This window comes from Neltuma alba, unplaced genomic scaffold (genome assembly GCF_004799145.2).
Source record: "Neltuma alba isolate B1F8T4 unplaced genomic scaffold, ASM479914v2 tig00010170_pilon, whole genome shotgun sequence".
In the NCBI taxonomy this organism is placed as follows: Eukaryota; Viridiplantae; Streptophyta; class Magnoliopsida; order Fabales; family Fabaceae; genus Neltuma; species Neltuma alba.
In genome coordinates, this window is record NW_021635113.1 from 345,613 (window position 1) to 368,536 (window position 22,924).

Consider the following 22,924-nt stretch of genomic DNA (forward strand, 5'->3'; position numbering starts at 1 on the left):
TACAATGAGATATGAATTTTCAAAGTTAAGGTGCAGAATCTGGAAAGTCCAGATTTTACCAAATGAATAGTAATCTTAATCCAATAAACTGTACGAATTGGGCAAGAATAAGTCCAATTGAGTATTTTTACCTTAAAGAGCATTGAAGTAGCTTTCCGTAGAATTTTGTAACACCTCCATACGATTTTTCTAGAATTAGTTATGGTTTTTTAAAGTTGGACCTGTAATCTGAAAACTGGACAGTGAACAGTAATTTTCCGAAAATTAACGTCCAAATTGAAATTTTTAAGCTTAAGACCATCCAAAGTGGTCTGGAATGGTTCTAAATGAATGCTAAGGTATTATATAAGTAAGGTGTGACAGTCTTGGCTATGCAACTCAATGACTCTCGAAATCAGTAAGGGACACCTTCTTGCAAGCACAGCCAAGGAGATCTGGGATGCTGCTAAGCACACTTACTCTACATTAGACAACACTGCTGCTTTGTTGGACCTAAGGAGGCAACTCAAAGAACTGAAGTAAGGAAGCTTGACTGTAACACAATACTACAGTACTCTGACAAAGATATGGCAGCAATTAGATCTCTTTGAAGTACATCCTTGGAAGAATATTGATGATGCTAATTACTACAGACAGCTAGTTGAAAAGGGATGAACATATGATTTTCTGTTGGGCCTAAATGATGTTTTTGAAGAAGTAAGAGGCAGAATTATGGGTCTAAAGCCCCTTCCATCCCTATTTGTAGTCTTCAGTATGGTTAAGTTAGAAGAAAGTCGGAGACACCTCACCCAGGGTAACCAAACTCCAGTTGATGGCTTAGCTTTAGTCATAAGAGGTCCCCAGACATCAGAGAGCTCTGAAAGAAAAGGGAACAAGTGGTGCAATCACTGTAACAAGAAAGGCCACACCAGAGATGAATGCTGGAAACTACATGGAAAGCCAACCCATGGGAAACAGCAACAACGTCGAGATGGAAAAAGCCACCACGCCTCCTCTGAGGAAAGAGGCGATGATGGAGACTGCTTAACCAGAGAAGAACTTCAAATGCTCCGTAAGATGCTTGAAAGGCAAAACTCATCAAAAAAGGTTCCCAACGTGAACTTGATTCAGTCAAGAAATTCTGTTATTGCTCTTAATGCAATGGTCACTAGTGATGAGACATGGATTGTTGACTCCGGTGCTACAGACCACATGACTGGTACTAAATCCCTCTTCAAAACTCTCAATTCTTGCCATGAGAACCTCAGAGTAAAAGTGGCAACTGGACTATATACTAAAGTTGAGGGTGTTGGCACTGTGGCCCTCTCTGATGATCTGGAAATTCATAACGTTTTGTTTGTTCCTGCTCTCACTTACAATCTTATATCTGTAAGCAAACTGACTAAAAGACAAGTATATCGGGTGATCTTTGATGATGTTAATTGTGTTTTTCAGGATTCGATCTTGGGGAGGAAGATTTTGACTACTAAGGAATGGGATAGACTCTACTACTTTGAAGGAAAGGATATGAAGAAAAAAGGAGCAAGGAAGGCTATGGTTAGCTCCAATTCTCAAAATAAAAATGTAATGTTATGGCATCAAAGATTAGGCCACCCTAGTTTTGATTATATGAAGCATGTGTTTCCAACATTATTCAATAAAAATTCTTCTCCTTTCCGATGTGAAACTTGTCAAATTGCTAAACAAACTCGCACATCTTATCCCAAGCATATTTACAAACCCACTAACCCTTTTACAATGATCCACACCGACATTTGGGGACCCGCCAGAACCAAAACCCGAACGGGCACAAGGTGGTTTATCACATTCATCGATGATCATACACGGGTTACATGGGTTTATCTGATGAAAGAGAAATCTGAAACCTTACAAATTTTCAAAAACTTTCACTCTTTTGTGAAAACCCAATTCCAAACTCCCATCAAAGTACTGAGGAGTGACAATGCCAAAGAGTATGTGAGTGGAGCCTTTAGGGAATTTCTTGAGGAACAGGGAATCCATCACCAAACCTTGTGTGTCTATACCCCACAACAAAATGGAGTTGCCGAGTGGAAAAATAGGCACCTTTTGGAAGTAACCCGAGCCATTATGATGGAAAGAAATGTTCCAAGCATGTTTTGGGGAGATGCGGTGCTAACTGTAGCCTATCTTATTAACCGAATGGCCTCCAAAATTGAGTAAAATGGCTAATTACACCTGAACCTGAGACCAACGCACCTCCTAATCCTCCTGAACCCTATATACCACACGAAGAAATCCCTGAACCTGAACCGGAAACCCCTAAACCTACACCTCAACCAGAACAGCCCAAAACCCCCACAAACAATACTCATACAATGGAAATGAATGCTGAAATTAATGCAGGGGTGATAGAGCACTCAAGATCTCAATCAAGTGAACAAGACAATAGTAGTAGGGTTCTTTCCATTCCAAGGCAGCAATATGATTCCAATCCGGAGTTGGATCCTGAAGAACTAGGATGGCCTATTGCACTTAGAAAGGGGGTAAGGTCTTGTACTTAGCATCCTATACAAAGATTTGTCTCTTATGGCAATCTATCCGCTAGAATGCAAACCTTTGTGGTGAATAGCTCACAAGTGAAAATTCCAGAAACATTTCAACAGGCCATGAAAGATCCTAACTGGAAACATGCAGCATACGAAGAGTTGAAAGCCCTGGAGGAGAATAACACGTGGGATATAACCACACTCCCTAAGGGCAAGAAAGCAGTGGGTTACAGGTGGATCTTCACACTGAAATTAAACCCTGACGGAAGCATCAACAAGTACAAAGGGAGATTAGTTGCAAAAGGGTACACTCAAACTTATGGGATTGATTATCAAGAAACGTTTGCTCCCGTGGCAAAGTTCAATACCATCTAAGTACTTTTGTCCCTAGCTGCTAATCTTGACTGGTCCCTACATCAACTGGATGTAAAGAATGCTTTCCTAAATGGAGATTTAGAGGAGGAAGTATACATGGAAGTTCCAGATGGAGTAATAGCTCCACCTAATTCGGTTTGCAAACTGAAGAAGTCATTATATGGCCTGAATCAGTCTCCACGGGCATGGTTTGATAGGTTTGCCAAAGCAATCAAAAGGTTTGGTTACAACCAAGGACAAGCTGATCACACTTTTTTTGTCAAACACAATGATGGAAAGGTAACGATCCTAATTGTGTATGTGGATGATATAGTCATAACTGGTTGTGATGAAGCTTCTATCTCTTAACTCAAGAAAGCCCTGGCTAGGGAATTCCAAGTGAAGGACTTAGGACAAATGAGGTACTTTCTCGGAATGGAGGTTGCTAGATCCAAAAAGGGTATAAGTGTGTCACAACGGAAATACACACTTGATTTACTCCATGAAACAGGAATACTTGGGGCTAAACCGAATGAAACACCTATGGAAGAGTCATGCAATCTGGAGGTTAAACCAGACGGGGTACCAGTTGACTCAAAAAGATACAGAAAACTTGTGGGTAAACTGATCTACTTGACCCATACATGACCTGACATTAGTTATGCAGTTGGGGTGGTAAGTCAATTTATGCACCAACCTCAGGAAGAACATATGGAGGCTGTGTACAGAATCCTGACCTACCTCAAACTCAATCCTGGAAGGGGAATATTCTTTAAAAAGGGGAATACAAGAAACATAGAGGTCTATACTGATGCAAATCATGGGAGAGCTGTAGATAACAGGAGATCTGTCACAGGTTACTGCACTTATGTTTGGGGAAACCTTGTGACTTGGCGAAGCAAGAAATAGACCGTAGTCTCAAGGAGCAGTGCTGAAGCTGAACTAAGAGCTGTAGCTTTAGGGGTGTGTGAAGGAATGTGGGTGATTAGACTCCTGAAGGAATTGAGAATTCCCTATGAAGGGCCAGTGAACCTCTGGTGTGACAACCAAGCTAGTATTGAAATGACAAAGAATCTGGTATATCATGACCGAACAAAACATGTCGACATTGATTGGCATTTTATCAAAGAAAAGGTAGAAGGTGGTATCATCAACTTAAGCTATGTGCGCTTGATTGATCAGATTGTTGACATTATGACCAAACCTTTAGCCAGAGTCAAGTTTGAAGGGCTTCGAAGCAAGCTGGGGATGGTTAACATCTACTCTCCAGCTTGAGGGGGAGTGTTAGAAAGCCCATGATACTTGCCTATCATTATCCATGAGAATAAAATTCCTGATTGTATGCTGTCATTGATTGTAATTTATTTCTGAATGATTCTAACCAGATTATTCTCACCGTCCGGACCCTATATATTGTAATCATCTCATATGGAATAATATATGGAGTGAAATATTCACAGTTTAGACAGGTCTCAAGCAACACAACCAAGGAAACACTCCAAAATCAACCTACAACCACTTGTAACTACTAGGATCTACCATACTTTGAAGTGTTCTAGCAAGATTGGACCATAAAACTTCCTCCCCTACCCCAAAAGCATTTCAGCCAGCTCCAAATAAAGAGGAAAAACCAGAAATTTCAACCATACAAACCAATAAAACAAAGCAAGGAACATCTTAAGACAACTTACCAAGCTTGGATCTTAGTTAGAAGATCAAATATGCTTGCTTTTTGCTTGATTTCCCTTCAAGTTCTCTCTTTTCTCTCTTAATCTCACCTTGGTCGAAATATGATCTGAATATGAGGGGAGAAAGACCTCACTTAATGCTCCTAAAATATCTCATCTACCCACATTAATGAGATACCAAGTGTCAAGTGCTTACTTAGTCTTAATCCTGTAAGGAATTGAAAGACACACAGCGGAAATTAACCTTTAAAATTTTTCAATTCCTTGCCCGGATCTACCGATTGTGTTTAAGTCAAGTGGTAAGAGATGTTACATGCAGTATTCAAATTGATGGTGACTCGGGGATTTCGACGTTCGGGATGCCTATGCTCTTGGTGTGATCATGAGAAGTCAACGACTCAGATCGGCTTCCTCTACTGGTATCCACACGAACAGCGTTCCAATCACAAACGACGTGCTAGCGCCTCTTGTCCTTCTAGGGTTTTTGATAATCCGTCCTCACCGTCTCTCTATTGACCGTTTCTTATCTGTAAACGTTTTGCACCCTCTCACGCCCAAAAACCCTAGCTCCTAATATCAAATATATATAGGACGCTAAGGATATTGGATTTCAGAATTAATCCTAAATTAATTCCGAAATTAATACAATATCACATATTACATAATCTGATAAAAAATTAATTAAATAAATACGGTTTTTATATTAAATCCATCCTACATATTTAATTCACCTATTCATTTAATTCAAAATAAAGATATGACAGAATTATGTTTGATTTATTCTAATAAATCAAATCTGAGATATTATACCTTATCAATTAAAAAAAATGATATAGATTTAATTTGTCCTTATAAATCAAATCTTATAAATATCTCTTATATTATATATATATACACACAAATTTTTATATATATATATATATACACACACGTCCACCTTAGATTATTCATTGAATCTAGACATATCTTAGATTCAATGAATATGGACATCATAGCTCGTGTTGGGCTATTTTGTGTGCGACCCTGTAGGCCCATATAAGTTGGCAGTGGCCATTCACTATAATAACTCACAAGTCGTAAGCGATCTCTAGCAAGACATCATGACTACCCACATCATATGAGGATCGATGAACGATGCAACCTTTCATACAACCATATCACGTCCCTTTTGTCACACGACATTTCGGTCATGGATGAGGCATGGAGAACGTCATCTTCCTATTCCTGACCGTTGCTTTCTTGATCCCTGAGTAGTCTGAGTATAGAAATGGAACTACCTTTCCATTATAGTATGGCCATACATTTCTCAGACTCACTCATCAAGGGGCCCAGTAATATCTCTCTACGAATGTGAGGGACAAATTCCATCTTGATCATTCACATTCCTCCATATAAAAAACCACTAAGCCTGAACATAGTCTTTATGATCACTCAGTCAAAAGTGACTTTTGACTAGGTCAAAGCCGAGCGTTTCTCATGTAGGAATCCATGATGATCTCAGGTCAAAGGGCATAGTGACATGGTTTGTATATGAGAGAAGCTTATGACTTAACCCATGCAACTCTCTCATAGCGGGTCGGTCCAACACCTTGTACTCTTACATGTGCTTATGACTTTGATTTATATCTCTATACATCTTCAAAGTCATACTGGTCTTATTTCATCTCTGCTCCCACATAGATGACCGACCAGGGACATTTAGGATAAAATCATAAGTTATCCAAGGATAGTCATCACAATAAACATGCAAATAATATGATAACATAATTAAGAAATTCATAAATCAACAATATTCATAACACAATGATTGGCCCCTAGGGCACAATTTCCAACAAATCCTCTCTCTTAATTAACTTAAATCATAATGTAATTAAATTCCAAAGTCAAGATCCTCTCCATTGGTAGCTTGACACTTAGAAAGCTTTAATCACCATCCATTGAAGGCTTGACAAGTGGCAACTTATGGGCCAAGCAAAGTGTAAGACTCTGATTAACACTTTATCGGTGCACTTTTACTCCAGGTTTAACTTCTTTTCTATAATTATAGTGCTCTGGCCTCTGTAATTATTTTTTGTTAGATCCATAAATTATTCTCCTCATTTTTATCTTCCCAAATTGCCCTCTTTGTCTCAAATTTAATTTCCCAATAATTAAATAAAAAGGAAAACTATTTTCCTTCTCTTTAGTGATTTTTCCTCTTTTCAAAGGAATTGGGAAAAAAATCTTGGATACTTGAGGGTCTTCTTTTAATTTCATAATCTCTTATAATTCCTTGGGATATCATAGGAATTTTCTTGGGATTTTATTCTCCTTATAAATATTTATTTGGAATTTTCTAAATAAAAGATCTTAAACTAGCTTAAATCCCCCTTAAATTCCTTCGTAATTTCTCTAAGGGCAATTTGGTCATAAAACCAATTTTATAATCCCATATAATTCTCAAGGAATATTGTCCTTATTTTTTTCTTAATTTCCTAAGGCTTGGAAATATTTTTTCATAATTATTCTTGACCAATTTTTCTTAATTAGTCAAACTTTTCATAATCGACTTGGAAAATTATAATAATTATTTTCCATCAGAAATCTTCTATTTCTCCTTATCCTTTTTGACCCTTAATTATTTAGAAATATCCCTATTCCTAAATTTCATATTATTGGATGTGATAGTTTTTATATGTTAATTCTTGAGTTTACTTCATTCATTGACTCCTAAGTATCCCATATACCGTAGAATAGATTACTATAAGCTTAAATTGATGTTACAAGTGATCAAAGGTTGAAGAAAATCAAGGGAATTTGGTTCTGCCTATATTCATCGTGACCAAATATGGTATTCGCCGCTACTAATATTTGTCTATAGGGAAACACTGTCACTTATTCATACAGTGTCGTTTTTAAGTTAGTTGCGACCAACATATTAATTAGTCATGACGAAACTCGAAATTCCCATATTTAAATTCTAGAACACGCGCCAGTTCGTCACTCTGTGATTTCTTCCATTTTTAGCTTTGTTCTCTTCGTCCAGAGCCCTCCCACTTCGTCTCTCTTCACTCCGCTACCATTCTCCATCATCAATCCACCATTTCTACTTCAATTCTTCCATTTCCACCAATTATTCTCTTCCATTTCCCTTTAGATCATTGCTGCTATGGCCATGGAAGTTGCAGAACTTAGTAAAGCTGTGATTTCAGTCATGAAAGGCTAGATCTTCATTCCTTGGTGTTCAATGAAGCCAATATGAGTTCATGGAGCTGCAATTGGGAGTTTCTCCTACCTTAATCTTAGTTTCACTCTCTACATTCATACATTGTAGTTCTATGGTTTAGATCTGGGATTTGTAATTGTAAAGAGGTGTAATCTGGTTGTTTTACATTGAGACTGAGATTTGGATTGTATTTTGCAATCTAATTGATCAGTTGAATTGATATTTCCTTCTGTTATATTGATTCTTTCTTCTTAAGTGTTTGAATCTCTTGATTGGCTAGTTAGGGTGCTAGCATTGTTAATTAAGAGAGTTAAATACCTTCTGCAGAGCATAATCCAATATTAGACATTTAGGTGAGTTTGATGATTTAGGGTTCTAGCTTATTGAATTCATTGTTTGTAGAAGATCTTCACAAACCGAGTCTAGTAAAGGAACTGAACTCAATAAACAGAGGAACTAGGATGATTGGTGGACTTGGCCATCAAGGATAATTCATACATTGCATTCACTTCATTTATTAAAATACAAAAATTACAAAGAGTTTAGATAGTTGTACTTAGGTTTTGATATAATCACTGGTTATATACATACTTCATACATCATACTTGGTTAAATTGATATTTGTGATAAGATTACTGAGGCATTCAAAGGCTCCTCAAGAGATCGACATTTATGTTAGTACTACTATATTGCATTTAGCTTAGTTTTATTTGAGAGTCTAACGTCAAGGCTTCATCAAATTTGGCACCGTTGCTAGGGAGCCTAGCTCTTTGGTAATTGTGCATCCAAATATCATTTTGTGACTCAGTTTTGCTATAGTTTTTCCTTACTTGTGATTTCTGGTTTCTGAGGAAATCTTCTGAAAATCCCACAAAAATTTTGGAGTATCATAGATTCTTTAATTTGTTTAGTGTTCTTGCTTGTGTATCTACTGGAAAATTGCTATTGGAAGTTGTCTTGGTGAGTTAGGAAGTGGTTGTGATAGGAACTGATTGAAATCCGCTCTATTTTGTATCAGGAATTCGATTCTGCCAAAATTTTCACCCTGGCGAATTACCCTATTCATCGTGACTAAACCTTGAAAAAAGGAGAAGTTCAATTCGGCCAAAGTTTTTTGCTGCGACCAACACTACCTTTAGCCGTGACAAAGTTCCATTCTGCAGACACTTTCAGGGACTTTTCTGAACTATCTTCCATAGCATTCTTTGAACTTTTTGCCATTCTCTATAGTATCTTAACTGCTATTGACTTGAATTCATTGATTCTTTGATTGGTTCTTTCAAATTTTTGGATTTTTAAAGATTGAATTGTTTTTGGGTGCTTAATTGCTTGAAGTAGTCTAAGTGTTGTATGATCCAATCTGGAAAAGAAACACTTTTGCTACTTGACACTAAAATAAATAAGACTTTGAGAGCACTTAGGAAAGAAAGATTACTTGAGGGTACTAGTGGTTTACATTTTGAACATCCTACACTTTTTACACCTACATTTTCACACATTCTATGTATTCTTGTGATTCATCTAAGTTTTCTAAATCTGATTCTTCACTTGGTAATTACATAGACCATCATTTTATCATGGATCAGAATAATATGTCTAAAGATAATGAACCACCTAGGCTTAATGAGGTTCATAGAGACGAAGAAAGGCCTAATTTGAATAACAATGTACAAGAGCAACAGGCTGAAAACAATAGAGCTAATGTTAGGTATAGAAGCATAAGAGAAATGAATTCTTCTAAGGTTGATTATAATCCTTATGGCTTCTACAATTTTAATGCTGATTTTGAATTGAAAGGAGCTTTGATAAGTGCCTTACCTAAATTTCATGGCAATGCAGGAGAGGATCCACAAAGGCATCTCCAAAACCTTCACATGATATGCTCATCCATAAAGCCTCTCGGAGCCCACCTTGATGATGTACTAAGTAGATCCTTCTTGTTTTCTGTGGAAGGTAAGGCTAAGGAATGGTTGCACATGTTGCCTCAACATTTTGCAATACTTTCATAGGAGCAATTGAAGAAGCAATTCTTGAAAAAGTATTTTCCATCTTCAAGGACAGCTAGAATGAGGAAGGAGATCTACAGTGTTCAATAAGGGATTAGAGAAAGCTTGTATGAATACTGGATAAGATTTATAGCCCTTCTTGCCAAATGCCCACATCACCAGATTTCTCAACCACATTTGGTTCAATATTTCTATGATGGATTGCTAGATCATCAAAAGTCTACCATTGATGCTGCTGCTGGTGGTTCTTTAATTAATTTGACTTCTTAAGGTGCTTGGGATTTGTTAGAGAAGATGGCTGTAAATAATCAACAGTTTGGAGTTAAAGATACTGCTCAAGTACATGGAGTAGGGGCTTGGCAAGCTGATGAAATTTTGAATAAGTTGGCCATTCTAAGTGATCAAATGGTCTGTATGCAAAATGAAACACCCTGCCATTAACCCCTCAGAGCATGCATTCGTAAGCGTTATGGTTCAAGCAGATCATGACACAAGCCCGTGGATTTAAAATTTCAACATAATTACTCGGGTTACTATTCATTGTTAAATTTCCAAATTACAGGTCAAACTTCAAAAATTCATAACTAATTCCATAAAAATCGTATTGAGGTGTTCTAAAATTCTACAAAAAGCTATTTTGATGCTCTTTAAGGGAAAAATATTCAATTGGACTTATCCTTGCCCAATTAGTACAATTTAATTTATAAATGTTACTGTTTATTTCATAAAATCTAGAACTTTCAGATTCTGTGCTTCAACTTTAGAAATTCGTATCTCCTTGTGTACACATCCAATTGAGATGATCTACCTCTCATTTTAAAGCTTGGGACGTGTACTATAAGTTTGCCAAATCTTGTGACTTTTTCATTTGATAGGTCAAACTGGAGCTACAAACTCGCTGCTCCAGGACCTACGTTTTATCTCTTAGCATTTCTTTACTTTAATTCTTTTTATTTTGTTCGCATACATAACATGGGCTTACTCTTTCCCATTCATGCTCATACATTTCTATACATGCCATAATTATTATAATTAAATACATGGCATCATTGACATCCATAACAATAATTACATAATAGGAGAATTACATATTGAATGATAATATCATTCATTAACATCAACAATTCTCCACTTTCGTCTCCTTGCTTTTCATGCCGTTATTGCCCATCATTGATTGACCTATATGGTTGGTTAGGGAGGGGTGAGATTCAGGAGAATCTCAGTAGCAAACAATACCATATTAATCATGCTAGATGGATGCTAATGCACTACACGTAACTTGTTTATTCTCTTGTTAATTAGTGACATATTAGCATGCTCAAAGCTAACTTCTTGATGCATGGCCATGGAGACATAATCTATTCATCATGAATAGCAATTACAATGGCCAAAACATGTGACAATAACATTCAATAACATGTACATGGCAACACACAAGCATACAACATCAAGCAATGATAATAGGTAAGTTCACTACCTTGCACCTCAAGCTTTCCTCTTACTTTTCCTTTGACTCCCTTGACTTTCCAACCATGTGGGCATTCGGATAAATATCACCAAACATCCTCTTGGATGTTCTAAAGGTCCTAAATATAACCATAATGATTAATAAATCCATTAGGACCACTAGATTACATAAAGTTCAAGGCTAGCTCTCTTGAACCTCAACCCTTTCTCTTAGTCTTAAGGTTTCCTTTCTAACTTTTCTAACCTAAATCTCATCATTTCCCATCCTTAAGATCTATTTCTTGTCAATTAGGACCACTTTAGATGGCTTTAGATTCAAGAATATCAAATCTGGAAATTGTGCTTCGTGGGTACTGTTCACGCAGAAACTCCAGAATTTTTGCTCAACTTTGAAAATTCATAATTAATTCTAGAAACATAAAAAATGAGTGGTTCCAAGTCTCACTGAAAGCTCCTTAAGTTAAATTTAAAGGAAAAATAGTTTCAGGAACCAATTCTATGATGAACAGTACCGGAATTGTACGGAACTCAAAACTCTTCTAAAAGTTCAACACTGTTTCCAGATTTCAAACCCTAACTTTGAAAAATCACCATAAATCGTACACATATCCAAATGAAATGTTCTACCCATGGATTTAAAGCTCACAGAGTGTACTTTAAGCATACAAAATTTCAGAATCAGATATGAATAGTACTAATTCAAAATAGGTATCAAATTAGATGCTATAACCACTGCATACCTTGATCTTGAAGCTTGAACTTAGGTGGACTTTCTCTCACTAAAAATGGCTCTTTCTCTCTCTAGATGCAAGAGCGGCAGAACTTTCCCTATATATCCTTGCTTGACCGAAATATGAAGGGAGGGAGTTCCTATTTATAGCCAAAAATTTGGCTTGAATGGACCAAAATACCTTTGGTGGCTAATAGAAAGGGTAAGGGCAATTTTGGAACTTCAATTTAACTTTTACATCATCATTGCATTATCCTCTTGCATCATGCTTACCTCAACCTTCTAGAAGATGCCAAGTGTCATGAAAGTGGTGGAGGAGATGGGAGATTAGATCTTAGCCATTGGATCAAACTTAATTCCTCTGAATTTACTTGGCCCACGTTTCTCCGGCTTCCTTTATGGCCTTCCAGAGCTCAGAAAATTCTTCTGTCTGCTCCATAAATTCCCTTTAATTCTAGAGAATATCTATGAATTTTCTTAGGCCATAACACTTCCTTTAAACCTTGCATAAAAAATTCATTTACCAAAATGCCCTTTTATCGGCAAAACCGGCTCTTTAATTTATTAAAGCCACTCCACTGGCCTTTTGGTTGCGGGATTAATTTTATAAATTAGTACAACCTTTCAACCATTTAATCTCATTTTTGTATACATTTTTGAGGTCTCTTGCTATTTTAAATAATTACCTCAAATGGTATACTTTTTACTGGTAATAACCTTATAAATTCCATTTAAGCTGCCTCAGGGGTATTTTCGTCTTTTCTCTTCACAGAAGAGCCTTAGAATATTATTTCTATTTTCTAGGATTTTATTGGAATTCTCTGTATACTCGTTTATTTTTATCCCTGTTGGTCATAACTTTCTGAATTTACGGTTTAGTCCCTACTTGGACTTAACTTCATATAATCTTCTCTTTGAGGTTTCTAACTTAACCTTTAGCCTGTATCTAGCCTCTTTTTTCTCTCTGGGCCTTCGAGACTTTACTGGAGCCTCTAACTTTGACTACACTTTAGCCCTTTAAAACTTTTACTTTGTAATTTAGTCCCTGAAACTGCTTTGCCTTCCTTTCTCATCTTTGGGACTTCTGCTCAAAAGGGGTCTAGTAGCCTATTCAATCTAGGCTATTTCTGGTACTTCTAGGCCCAAAAGTTTGGATGTTACACAAAAGGCCATGCAAACTCAACAAAGCCACCAAGTTAGAGCTCTACACTCCATCCCCATGACTCAAGCTCTTGTTCCTACCACTTGTGATGTGTATGCTAGTTCTATACACACTACTCTTAATTTTCCCTCTATGATTGAGTCAAGAGATGTAGCTGCCATGAACTTCCAAAGACCCAACCGCTTCTCTCAAAACACTTACAATAATGGTTGGAGAGGAGACTTCACACCTAAGTGGAGTAGCAATGATCATAGAGGAATTCAAGGTGGTCAAGGCAAGGAAAATACGTATAGAGGTACTGGAAATTCTCAAAGACAGTTTGAGAATGCCTTTATAGGAAATTATGTAGGACCATTTACAACAAGAGAGATCCCAATTCAAGAATTAAATAAAGAGGACACTTTATTGAAGATGATGAGCAAGCTATATGACAAAGTGGAGCAACTTGAGGTCAAAAACAACAATCTCCAAGCCTATGTTACTCAAATAGTAAGTTCTAAAACTGAGGAAGATGCTGGGAAAGGAAATTTTCCATCCAACACTGTAATTAATCCCAAGAGCTTAAATACCATAAGCTTGAGAAGTGGCAAGCTAGTTGGGGAGAAAGATGAAGATGTAGGAGTCGATTTTGATAAAAGTTTACAACTTAAGGAGGCAACCCTTACAGCTATACCTTCATGTGAAACTATAAAAGAGAAGAGCATCTTAAAGAAGAAGTCATTCAAAGGCTCCTCAAGAGATTGACATCTAGGTTAGTTCTACTATATCACATTTAGCTTAGCTTTATTTGAGAGTCTAACGACAGGGCTTCATCAAAGATAAGTCTCATATTTTATATGTGTTTCCCAATCCAAACTTATGCTTTTGTGGTCTTTAATTGTGTAATCTGGGTTAAGATAGAGATTATTGTGCAAAAGGGGTATAAGGGATAAGTATGTGCTTTTATATGTTAATTCCTGAGTTTACTTCCTTCATTGACTCCTAAGTATCCCACATACCCTAAAATAGATGACTGTGAGCTTAAATTGATGTTACAGGTGATCAAAGGTTGAAGAAATCAAGGGAATCTGGTTCTGCCTATATTTGTCATGACCGCATATGGTATTCACCGTGACTAATATTCGTCCTAAGGGAAACACTGTCACTTATTCGTAAGGTGTCATTTTTAAGTTAGTCGTGACCAACATATTAATTAGTCATGACGAAACTCGAGATTCCCATATTTAAATTCCAGAACGCGTGCTAGTTCATCAGTCTGTGATTTCTTCCATTCTTAGCTTCAGTCTCTCCATCTAGAGCCCTCCTACTTCATCTCTCTTCACTCCCCTACCATTCTCCATCATCAATCCACCATTTCTACTTCAATTCTTCCATTTCCACCAATTATTCTCTTCCATTTCCCTTCAGATCATTGCTGCTATGGCCATGGAAGTTGCAGAACTTAGTGAAGCTGTGATTTCAGTCATGAAAGGCTAGATCTTCATTCCTTGGTGTTCAATGAAGCCAATATGAGTTCATGGAGCTGCAATTGGGAGTTTCTCCTACCTTAATCTTAGTTTCACTCTCTACATTCATACATTGTAGTTCTATGGTTTAGATCTGGGATTCGTGATTGTAAAAAGGTGTAATCTGGTTGTTTTACATTGAGACTGAGATTTGGATTGTATTTACAATCTAATTGATCAGTTAAATTGATATTTCCTTCTGTTATATTGATTCTTTCTTCTTAAGTGTTTGAATCTCTTGATTGGTCAGTTAGGGTGCTAGCATTGTTAATTAAGAGAGTTAAATACCTTCTGCGGAACATAATCCATATTAGACATTTAGGTGAGTTTGATGATTTAGGGTTCTAGCTCATTGAATTTATTGTTTGTAGAAGATCTTCACAAACTGAGCCTAGTAAAGGAACTGAACTCAATAAACAGAGGAACTAGGATGATTGGTGGACTTGCCCATCAAGGATAATTCATACATTGCATTCACTTCATTCATTAAAATATAGAAATTACAAAGAGTTTAGATAGTTGTACTTAGGTTTTGATATAATCACTGGTTATATACATACTTCATACATCATACTTGGTTAGATTGATATTTGTGATAAGATTACTAAGGCATTCAAAGGTTCCTTAAGAGATCTAGGTTAGTGCTACTATATTGCATTTAGCTTAGTTTTATTTGAGAGTCTAACGATAGGGCTTAATCATTGAACAAATTCAGTTTCTTGAAGGTTTAGTGCCCTCCTTGGTTCTTCTCCATAAAACCTATCAATTCAAGTATCATTACAAGCCACATCAACAACCATTCAAGCTTGAACACAAACAATTAACCTTAAACCTACTTAAATCCCCCTTTTCTTTAATTTTTGACATAATCATTCCTCATCTAATTCCATCAATCTCTTAGCTCATTCCTATATAATTTTTCATGTAGAATCTAAATATCAATTCAGATTTATCAAAATCATACTCCTTTCCCTTCAATTCACCTTGGCCGAATAGGTAGGATTTATGTTCCAAAATTTTCATTTTTGATTCCAATGATTTTAAATACTTTCCTTTGGTGTTTTCCTACACAGAAATAACTTTTAAACTCATTGGAATAACCAAATCAAAGCAAAACAAACTCCTATCTTAAGAAACCATAGTGGCCGAATAATATGTCTTGAAATCCCTAACTTAGTTTTCTTCCAAAAATCAATCCAAACGCCACTTAAACATGATAATTCAAGCTTATATTCAAGGCTTCTATCCTTCCTTAACACATATTCAATTCAACCAAAATGGGACAACATAAGAATCCTGGATTACAACTTGAATTTCTAACAATAACAAGCCTTAAACTTAACTAAAATCAAGCCTAAACTTACCTTAGTTAATCCTTGATCAAAGCTTGATATTTCCTCTGCCAATTGCATGGTCTAAAGCTTTCTTTTAAGCTTGAGATTTTAGTTTGGCGGCACCTCCCCAAGGCTCTCTAGTTTTGGCCAAAAATATTCAAATGGAGGGGGTATTTATAGAAAATTTTAGGCCAACCTCCCCTCTTAATCTATGACCAAAAATTGGCTATGTGGCTGCCATCCAATGTCTAAAAATCTAATCTTGCCAAGTATCTAAATTCCAAGAATATTCTACTAATATTTTGACTTAATTTGGGCTTAAATCCATTTAAATGTTGGGCCATGTTTTGCACTAAAATTTGAGCTTTCTTAGCTCAAAATGAAGCCTAAATCTGATCCAAAAAGGAAGAAAAAGTGGGACCTACTCATAAATATCAATTTTAAACAAAAATGAAGTTTATCGGTTACTATTCACTTGTAACTTTTCATAATTTTTCTAGGCCTCCAAAATCACATTTTTCTCCATGAAAAATCCTATTTTAATCTAATAATACAATCTAAAAAATTTTAGAATTTTTTTCCACCTCTAACTATTTATTTTGAATTTCCTCTGAGTAGGGCTTTATCGGTAAAACTTTCAGGAATAAATTTTCTAAAATTAACTCCTATACTTCCAAAGCCTAAAATCAATTTTATACATTCAATCAAATATTTAGATACTTATTTCATTTTTTTAGAATTATGGAGGCCTCTACATATTTAAAATAATTATTTTCCCCTCAATTTCTACTATTTTTCCCCAAAAAGTTATGTTTTTAGGAAATTCTGTAAATAGCTATTTTCATATCATTTTCACCTTTAGGGCCTCTATTGAGGTTTCAAAACCTCTAATGTACCTTTTTATCATTTCTTGGGAATTTTTTGGAAATTTTATCTTATTCTCCCATTTTGCCTTTCTTGGACCGATAATTCCAAAAATATCAGTTCGGACCCTATTCGAGATTTACATCATGCCTGGCTTTATCAGCTAGTCTACCTTCTATATTGGCCCTTGACTCAATTTTTCATATCTATTGCTAGGGTTAATTTTTGTGGGATGTGACAGAATTCAAATATCAATTTGGTTTTATCAAAATTAAACTCCTCCCTATAGCATTGAGCTTGGCTGAATAAGATACATATTAGGGTTAGAATTTTTATTTTTGATTCCAATGCTTTTAAACACTTTCTCTTGGTATATTCCCACACAAAATCACCTTTTAAACTCATTGGAGTCATTAAATTAATCTAAAACAACTCCTAACTCTTTGTACCAAGCTTGGCCGAATAGTCTCCATAATTAGGTAATTTAGAAAATCAATCAAAATATCAACCAAATAAGCTAATCCAAGCTCTAAATCATTGTTTCTATCCCTCCCTAATTATTCCTCAATATTTCAAAATTCTGGGCAGTATGGTACCTCATGATTTTTGTCACCAAACTCTACTTGAAACAAGGTAAAACCATAATTAAATGAAAGCTCTTACATGCCTTGATTAATCCTTGATCTTGGCTTGATAATTCCTTGATGTTTTCAGTTCCTTGCCCCTCAAGACCAGTTTCTCTATAGCAAAACCTTCCTTCTTTAAGGTCCCAAAATGACCAAATTAAAGGGCATGGGAGGGGGTACATATAGGCCAAGATTTCGGCCTCTTTGCCCTCTAAGTGTCCCATAAAAATCTGTTGGTCCAAACCCATTGTCCACCTCCATATGCTATGAAAAAGTAGAGCAAGCAAAGTGTTCCATGTAATTAAATGTTTAGGATAAACCGCGTACTAATTTTCCAATATTTTATTGCTTAATCATATGGGCCACTTAGGCCATAAAATTTCTAGACTCTCCTGGCCCAAAATCACATCCAATGGGCTAGAAAAAGAAGGAAGAAGTGTTACCTTTCAATTCCCAACATTTCTCTATCCTATTTCATTGCATCAGCTAAAATTCCTATCCAATTTTTAATAATATTTATAGACCTCCAAAAATTCATTTATACCTATATAAAATCATATTTTAATATAGGATAGCCCCCTAAATTTTTTTAGAATTTATTTCACCCTCTAACTATCTGTATTGAATTTTCTCTGAAATTGGGTTTTACCGATAAGATTTTGGCAATAATTATTCTAAAATCAATATTTTCACTTTCAAATCCTGGAAATAATTTTATAACCTCAATTTATTCCTTAAGTAATTTTGTTATATATTTTTTTAAATTATTGAGGCCTCCATATATTTAAAATAATTGTTTACGGCTGATTTTCTACTATTTTATTGGAAAAAGCTCTGTTTACAGAAAATTCTGTAATAAATTATTTTCATACTAATTTTACTTCTAGGGCTCCAAATGTGGTTCCAAACTCTAATTTATTTTTCTATGATTTATTCAGGGCCCTCCATCTATTTTATTATTCACACTGCAGAGTTAAAATTAGTGGGATGTGACAACAAACAATAAAACCCTATGATTTTAGGGACCCTAATCTTTCACATAAAAAGAAAAATAGGTTATAAGGGAACAAGCCTAAGAAATAGTAAAAGGCCTAAATTCCTTTAACACTCCCCCTCAGGCTGGTAAATAGATATTGATTATTCCTAGCTTGCCTACAAAGCCTTTACAATTTTCTTGAGTAAGAGACTTAGTCATCGCGTCTGTAATCTGTTAACCCAAGGGAATATATGATAGATTAATTACCTTATTCCATTTTTTTTTTTTATAAAGTGGCGATCAATCTCCATATATTTTTTGTGGTCATGATGGATAGGATTATTAGTTATCTTAATAGTTGAAATGTTATCACACCACACTTTATTCTCTTCTTCTAGCTCTAGCAGTCATAAGTAATATTCCATTATTCCCTCACCCAGAAGCACGTCTCTTACTTGCAAGCATTATGAGAAATGGCCTTGATAGGTAAAGCTACGAGATCACATACACATATAACTTGAGATTTATGGGTAGCATAGTAAACAATGCTAGTAGATTCTAAGCTCTTTCAATAATCTAACCAACCACATTCCTTCACAAATTCCAAGAGCCAAAGCCCATATTCACATTCAGCTGAACTCCGAGACACTACTTGCAAGCATTGAGGTTTGCTACTAGAGCTAATGTCTCTTGGTAATCAACACTGTAAGTTTGAGTAAATCCCTAAGCCACTAAATGAATTTTATACTTATTCACATTCCTATTGGTATTATATTTGATAGTGAAAAACCATTTGCTGCTTACCATAATCTTGCCTTTAGGTACGTTAATAATTCTCCAAGGTTTATTCTTGTAAAATTCATATGGTTCTTCTATAGCCTCTTCCACTTAAGATGAGAAGCAACCTCTTTAAAATTCTTTGGGATGGATTCATTTTCCACGTTCACCATAAACATCTTTAATTTTAGAGATAATTTTTGCTAGGAGACATCTTGTAAATCTTTAAGGCTTCCCTTAGGTGCAAATTCATGGCTATGTATTGTTTGAGTAGGCTCTTCATCACTATACTGCTGTTGGGATGGCATCTAAGATTCTTTCTCCTTAGTCTTGGATAGCTCACTTATGGAAAGAGATTCAAAGGGATTGATATCTTGAAAGTTAGATTTCAAAAGAGGGGTTGGATGAAGAGTTGATAGGTTTTTCAAGGCTATTTTCTATGGAGCTTTTAGTGTGATCATAAGGAGGGACATTTGTTGATTAAGGAATAAAGTGTAAGGAGGGAATTATAATGGAATTGGGTAATGTTTGCGGTTCATAAGTTTGCTGTCCAAGCTGTGAAAAATTTTAATTTTGATGATCATTCTTGGTGTCACAAATAAGACATCTACTCACACTTCTCTCCCAATGAACGGTTGATTTGTTGAAAAATAGTTGTTGTTTAAGAAATTTTATATTAATAGTGATATATACTTTATTATTTCCATAACTGAACACTTGTAGCCCTTTAGATTTGAAGGATAACCCACAAAAATGGTTCTAATAACCTTATGGTCTAATTTTCCCCCAATACTGTTAAAAACATAAGACTTGTACCCAAAAACTTTATGAGGAATTAAGGTAATGAGAGGTAAATCTCAGTATATTTCCTAAAATTTTTTAAGAGTAAGAAATTTTAAAACATTTAATAACATTCAGTTTATTAGTATTAGTGGCAGTCTCACCCAAGAGGGGGTGAATTGGGTGAGTTATAAAAATTTTGTGAAATTTAAAACAATGAACTATCGGAAACAGAGAGTGTGAGTTAGAAAGATTTCACCGTAGAAAGGAAGACACAGGATTTATACTGGTTCGGTCTCAACCACTTGACCTACATCTAGTCCTCAAAACACCTCTGAGATGTAAGTTTATGGCTCAGTTTGAGATGTAAAGGTAGATTTAATTGTTTGAGTCATAAGGAAACCTCAGAAAATTATGGTAAAATGGGGATGTATGATCTAAGAGACTGTAGAAAATTATAAAATTAGTCTCATCCCTAGAAGACCAGCAAAATGGCTTTAAGAATACTTAAAAGCTAGTTGTGTTGAAAAAGGGCATTTTAAAGAATGATTTTTAAGTGGGGCTACAGGTTGAGTTATGACCTGAGAAAATTCACAGATTTTCTCTAGAATATGAGGAATTTTATGATATTTTTGGATGAATTTTTAGAGCTCTAGAATGAATAAAATGCTCCAGTCAAATATTAAATAATTTTGTCCCCTAAATAGGAGACAAAACCAAAGAAAATATCTAAGGGCCATCATGACGATGCTGAGTCAACATGCTGAGTCGCCAAGCATAATGATGACACCTATGAGTCATCATGCTGAGTCACCAAGCATAATCATGACACCTACGAGTCATCATGCTGAGTCAGCAGAAGATATTTATGGACAGCATAAAAATCAGAAAGCAGTATGGGAATATTTTAGACAGTCCTTTGTCTACCCGTTATAGTGAAATCTCTACTATGTGACTCAGTAAGGTCAAGTAGCCTGTCAGTAAAGCTAATTATTTTCATCTATGCTCCTCTAAGATGGCGCCATATGCATACCTTTTATTGGCTAGAATTTTAAGAAGTTGTCCGGGTGATACAGGGTAAGTTAGGACTCAAAAAATATCTGTTACGGTGCAAGATTGGCTTGATAAGTGGAGAAATAATTAAGAAAATATTTTTACACAAATTTTCTATTTATTTCCTCCCTATTTTAATGCCAAGTTGATGAGTGGGCATGAAAGGAATTCTTCAAGTTGTTAGAAGAATCTAGAGCAATCAAGAAGAGTATAGAAGAATCTAGAGGGAACTAGAAATCTCTAGAAGCATCTACAAGCTTCTTGAAGTCATGACTCACCAAGACACTTGTCATCTTCTTAGGCTATGTTGCTTAAGATGTGTACACGTGGAAAGGGTGGTTGAATGGAGGGCTACGATCAAGTCTTATGTAAGAAGGGCATATGTGAATTTTGGAAAGTATGAAGCCTATAAATACCCCCATCCATAGTTCATTTTCGTTCAAGCCCATTTTAAGAGGGGAAACTCTTGCAAAATCAAATATAGAGAGAGAAAGAGCCATTTTTAGTGAGAGAAAGTCCACCTAAGTTCAAGCTTCAAGATTAAGGTATGTGATGGTTATAGCACCTGATTTTATGCCTATTTCGAATTAGTTACTGTTCATATCTGATTCTAAAATTTTGTATGATTAAAGTACACTCTATGATCTTTAAATCCATAGGTAGAACACTTCATTTGGATATGTATACGATTTATGGTGATTTTTCAAAGTTAGGGTTTGAAATCTGGAAACAGTGTTGAACTTTTGGAAGAGTTTCAAGTTCCGTACAATTCCGGTACTGTTTTGTGTAGAATTGGTTCCTAAAAATATTTTTCATTTAAATTTAACTTAAGGAGGTTTCAGTGAGACTTGGAACCACTCAGTTTTGATGTTTCTAGAATTAATTATGAATTTTCAAAGTTGAGTAAAAATTCTGGAGATTCTGCGTGAACAGTACCCGCGAAGCAAATTTTCTATATTTGATATTCTTGAATCTAAGGCCATCTAAAGTAGTCCTAATTGACAAGAAATGGATCATAAGGATGGGAAATAATGAGATTTATGTTAGAAAAGCTAGAAAGAAAACCCTAAGACTAAGAGAAAGGGTTGAGGTTCAAGAGAGATAGTCTTGAACTTTATGTAATCTAGTGGTCCTAGTGGATTGTATGATCATTATGGTTATGTTTAGGACCTTTGGAACATCCAAGAGGATGTTTGGTGATGTTGACCGAATACCCACATGGTTGGAAAGTCAAGGGAGTCAAAGGAAAAGCAAGAGGAAAGCTTGAGATGCAAGGTAGTGAACTTACCTATTGTCATTGCTTGATGTTGTATGCTTGTGTGTTGCCGTGTACATGTTATTGAATGTTATTGTGACATACTTTAGCTACTTTAATTGCTATTCATGATGAGTAGATTATGTTTCCATGGCCATGCATCAAGAAGTTAGCTTTGAGCATGCTAATATGTCACTAATTAACAAGAGAATAAACAAGTTACGTGTAGTGCATTAGCATCCATCTAGCATGATTAATATGGTATTGTTTGCTACTGAAATTCCCCCGAATCTCACCCCTCCCTAACCAACCATATAGGTTAATCATCAATGGGCAATAATGGCATGAGAAGCAAAGAGAAGAAAGTGGAGAATTATTGATGTCAATGAATGATATTATTATTCATTGTGTAATTCTCTTATTATGTAATTTATGTTATGGATGCATATGATGCCATGTAATTAATTATAATGCTTATGGCATGTATAGAAATGTATGAGCATGAATAGGAAAGAGTAAGCCCATGTTATGTATGCCAAAGAAATAAAAAGAATTAAAGTAAAGAGATGTTAAGGGATAAAACGTAGGTCCTGGAGTAGTAAGTTTGTAGCTCCAGTTTGACCTATCAAACGAAT

General features: G+C 35.6%; 1 protein-coding gene across 1 annotated transcript; it reads left to right on the top strand.

The window, feature by feature from the left end:
• The first annotated feature begins 711 nt into the window (after positions 1-711).
• On the top strand, positions 712-2,181 carry LOC114754600 (uncharacterized). The gene is made up of 3 exons (XM_028943399.1): positions 712-1,368; positions 1,435-1,536; positions 1,708-2,181. The coding sequence occupies exons 1-3, from the start codon at positions 712-714 to the stop codon at positions 2,179-2,181; spliced, it is 1,233 nt and encodes a 410-aa protein (XP_028799232.1).
• The last annotated feature ends 20,743 nt before the right edge of the window (positions 2,182-22,924 follow it).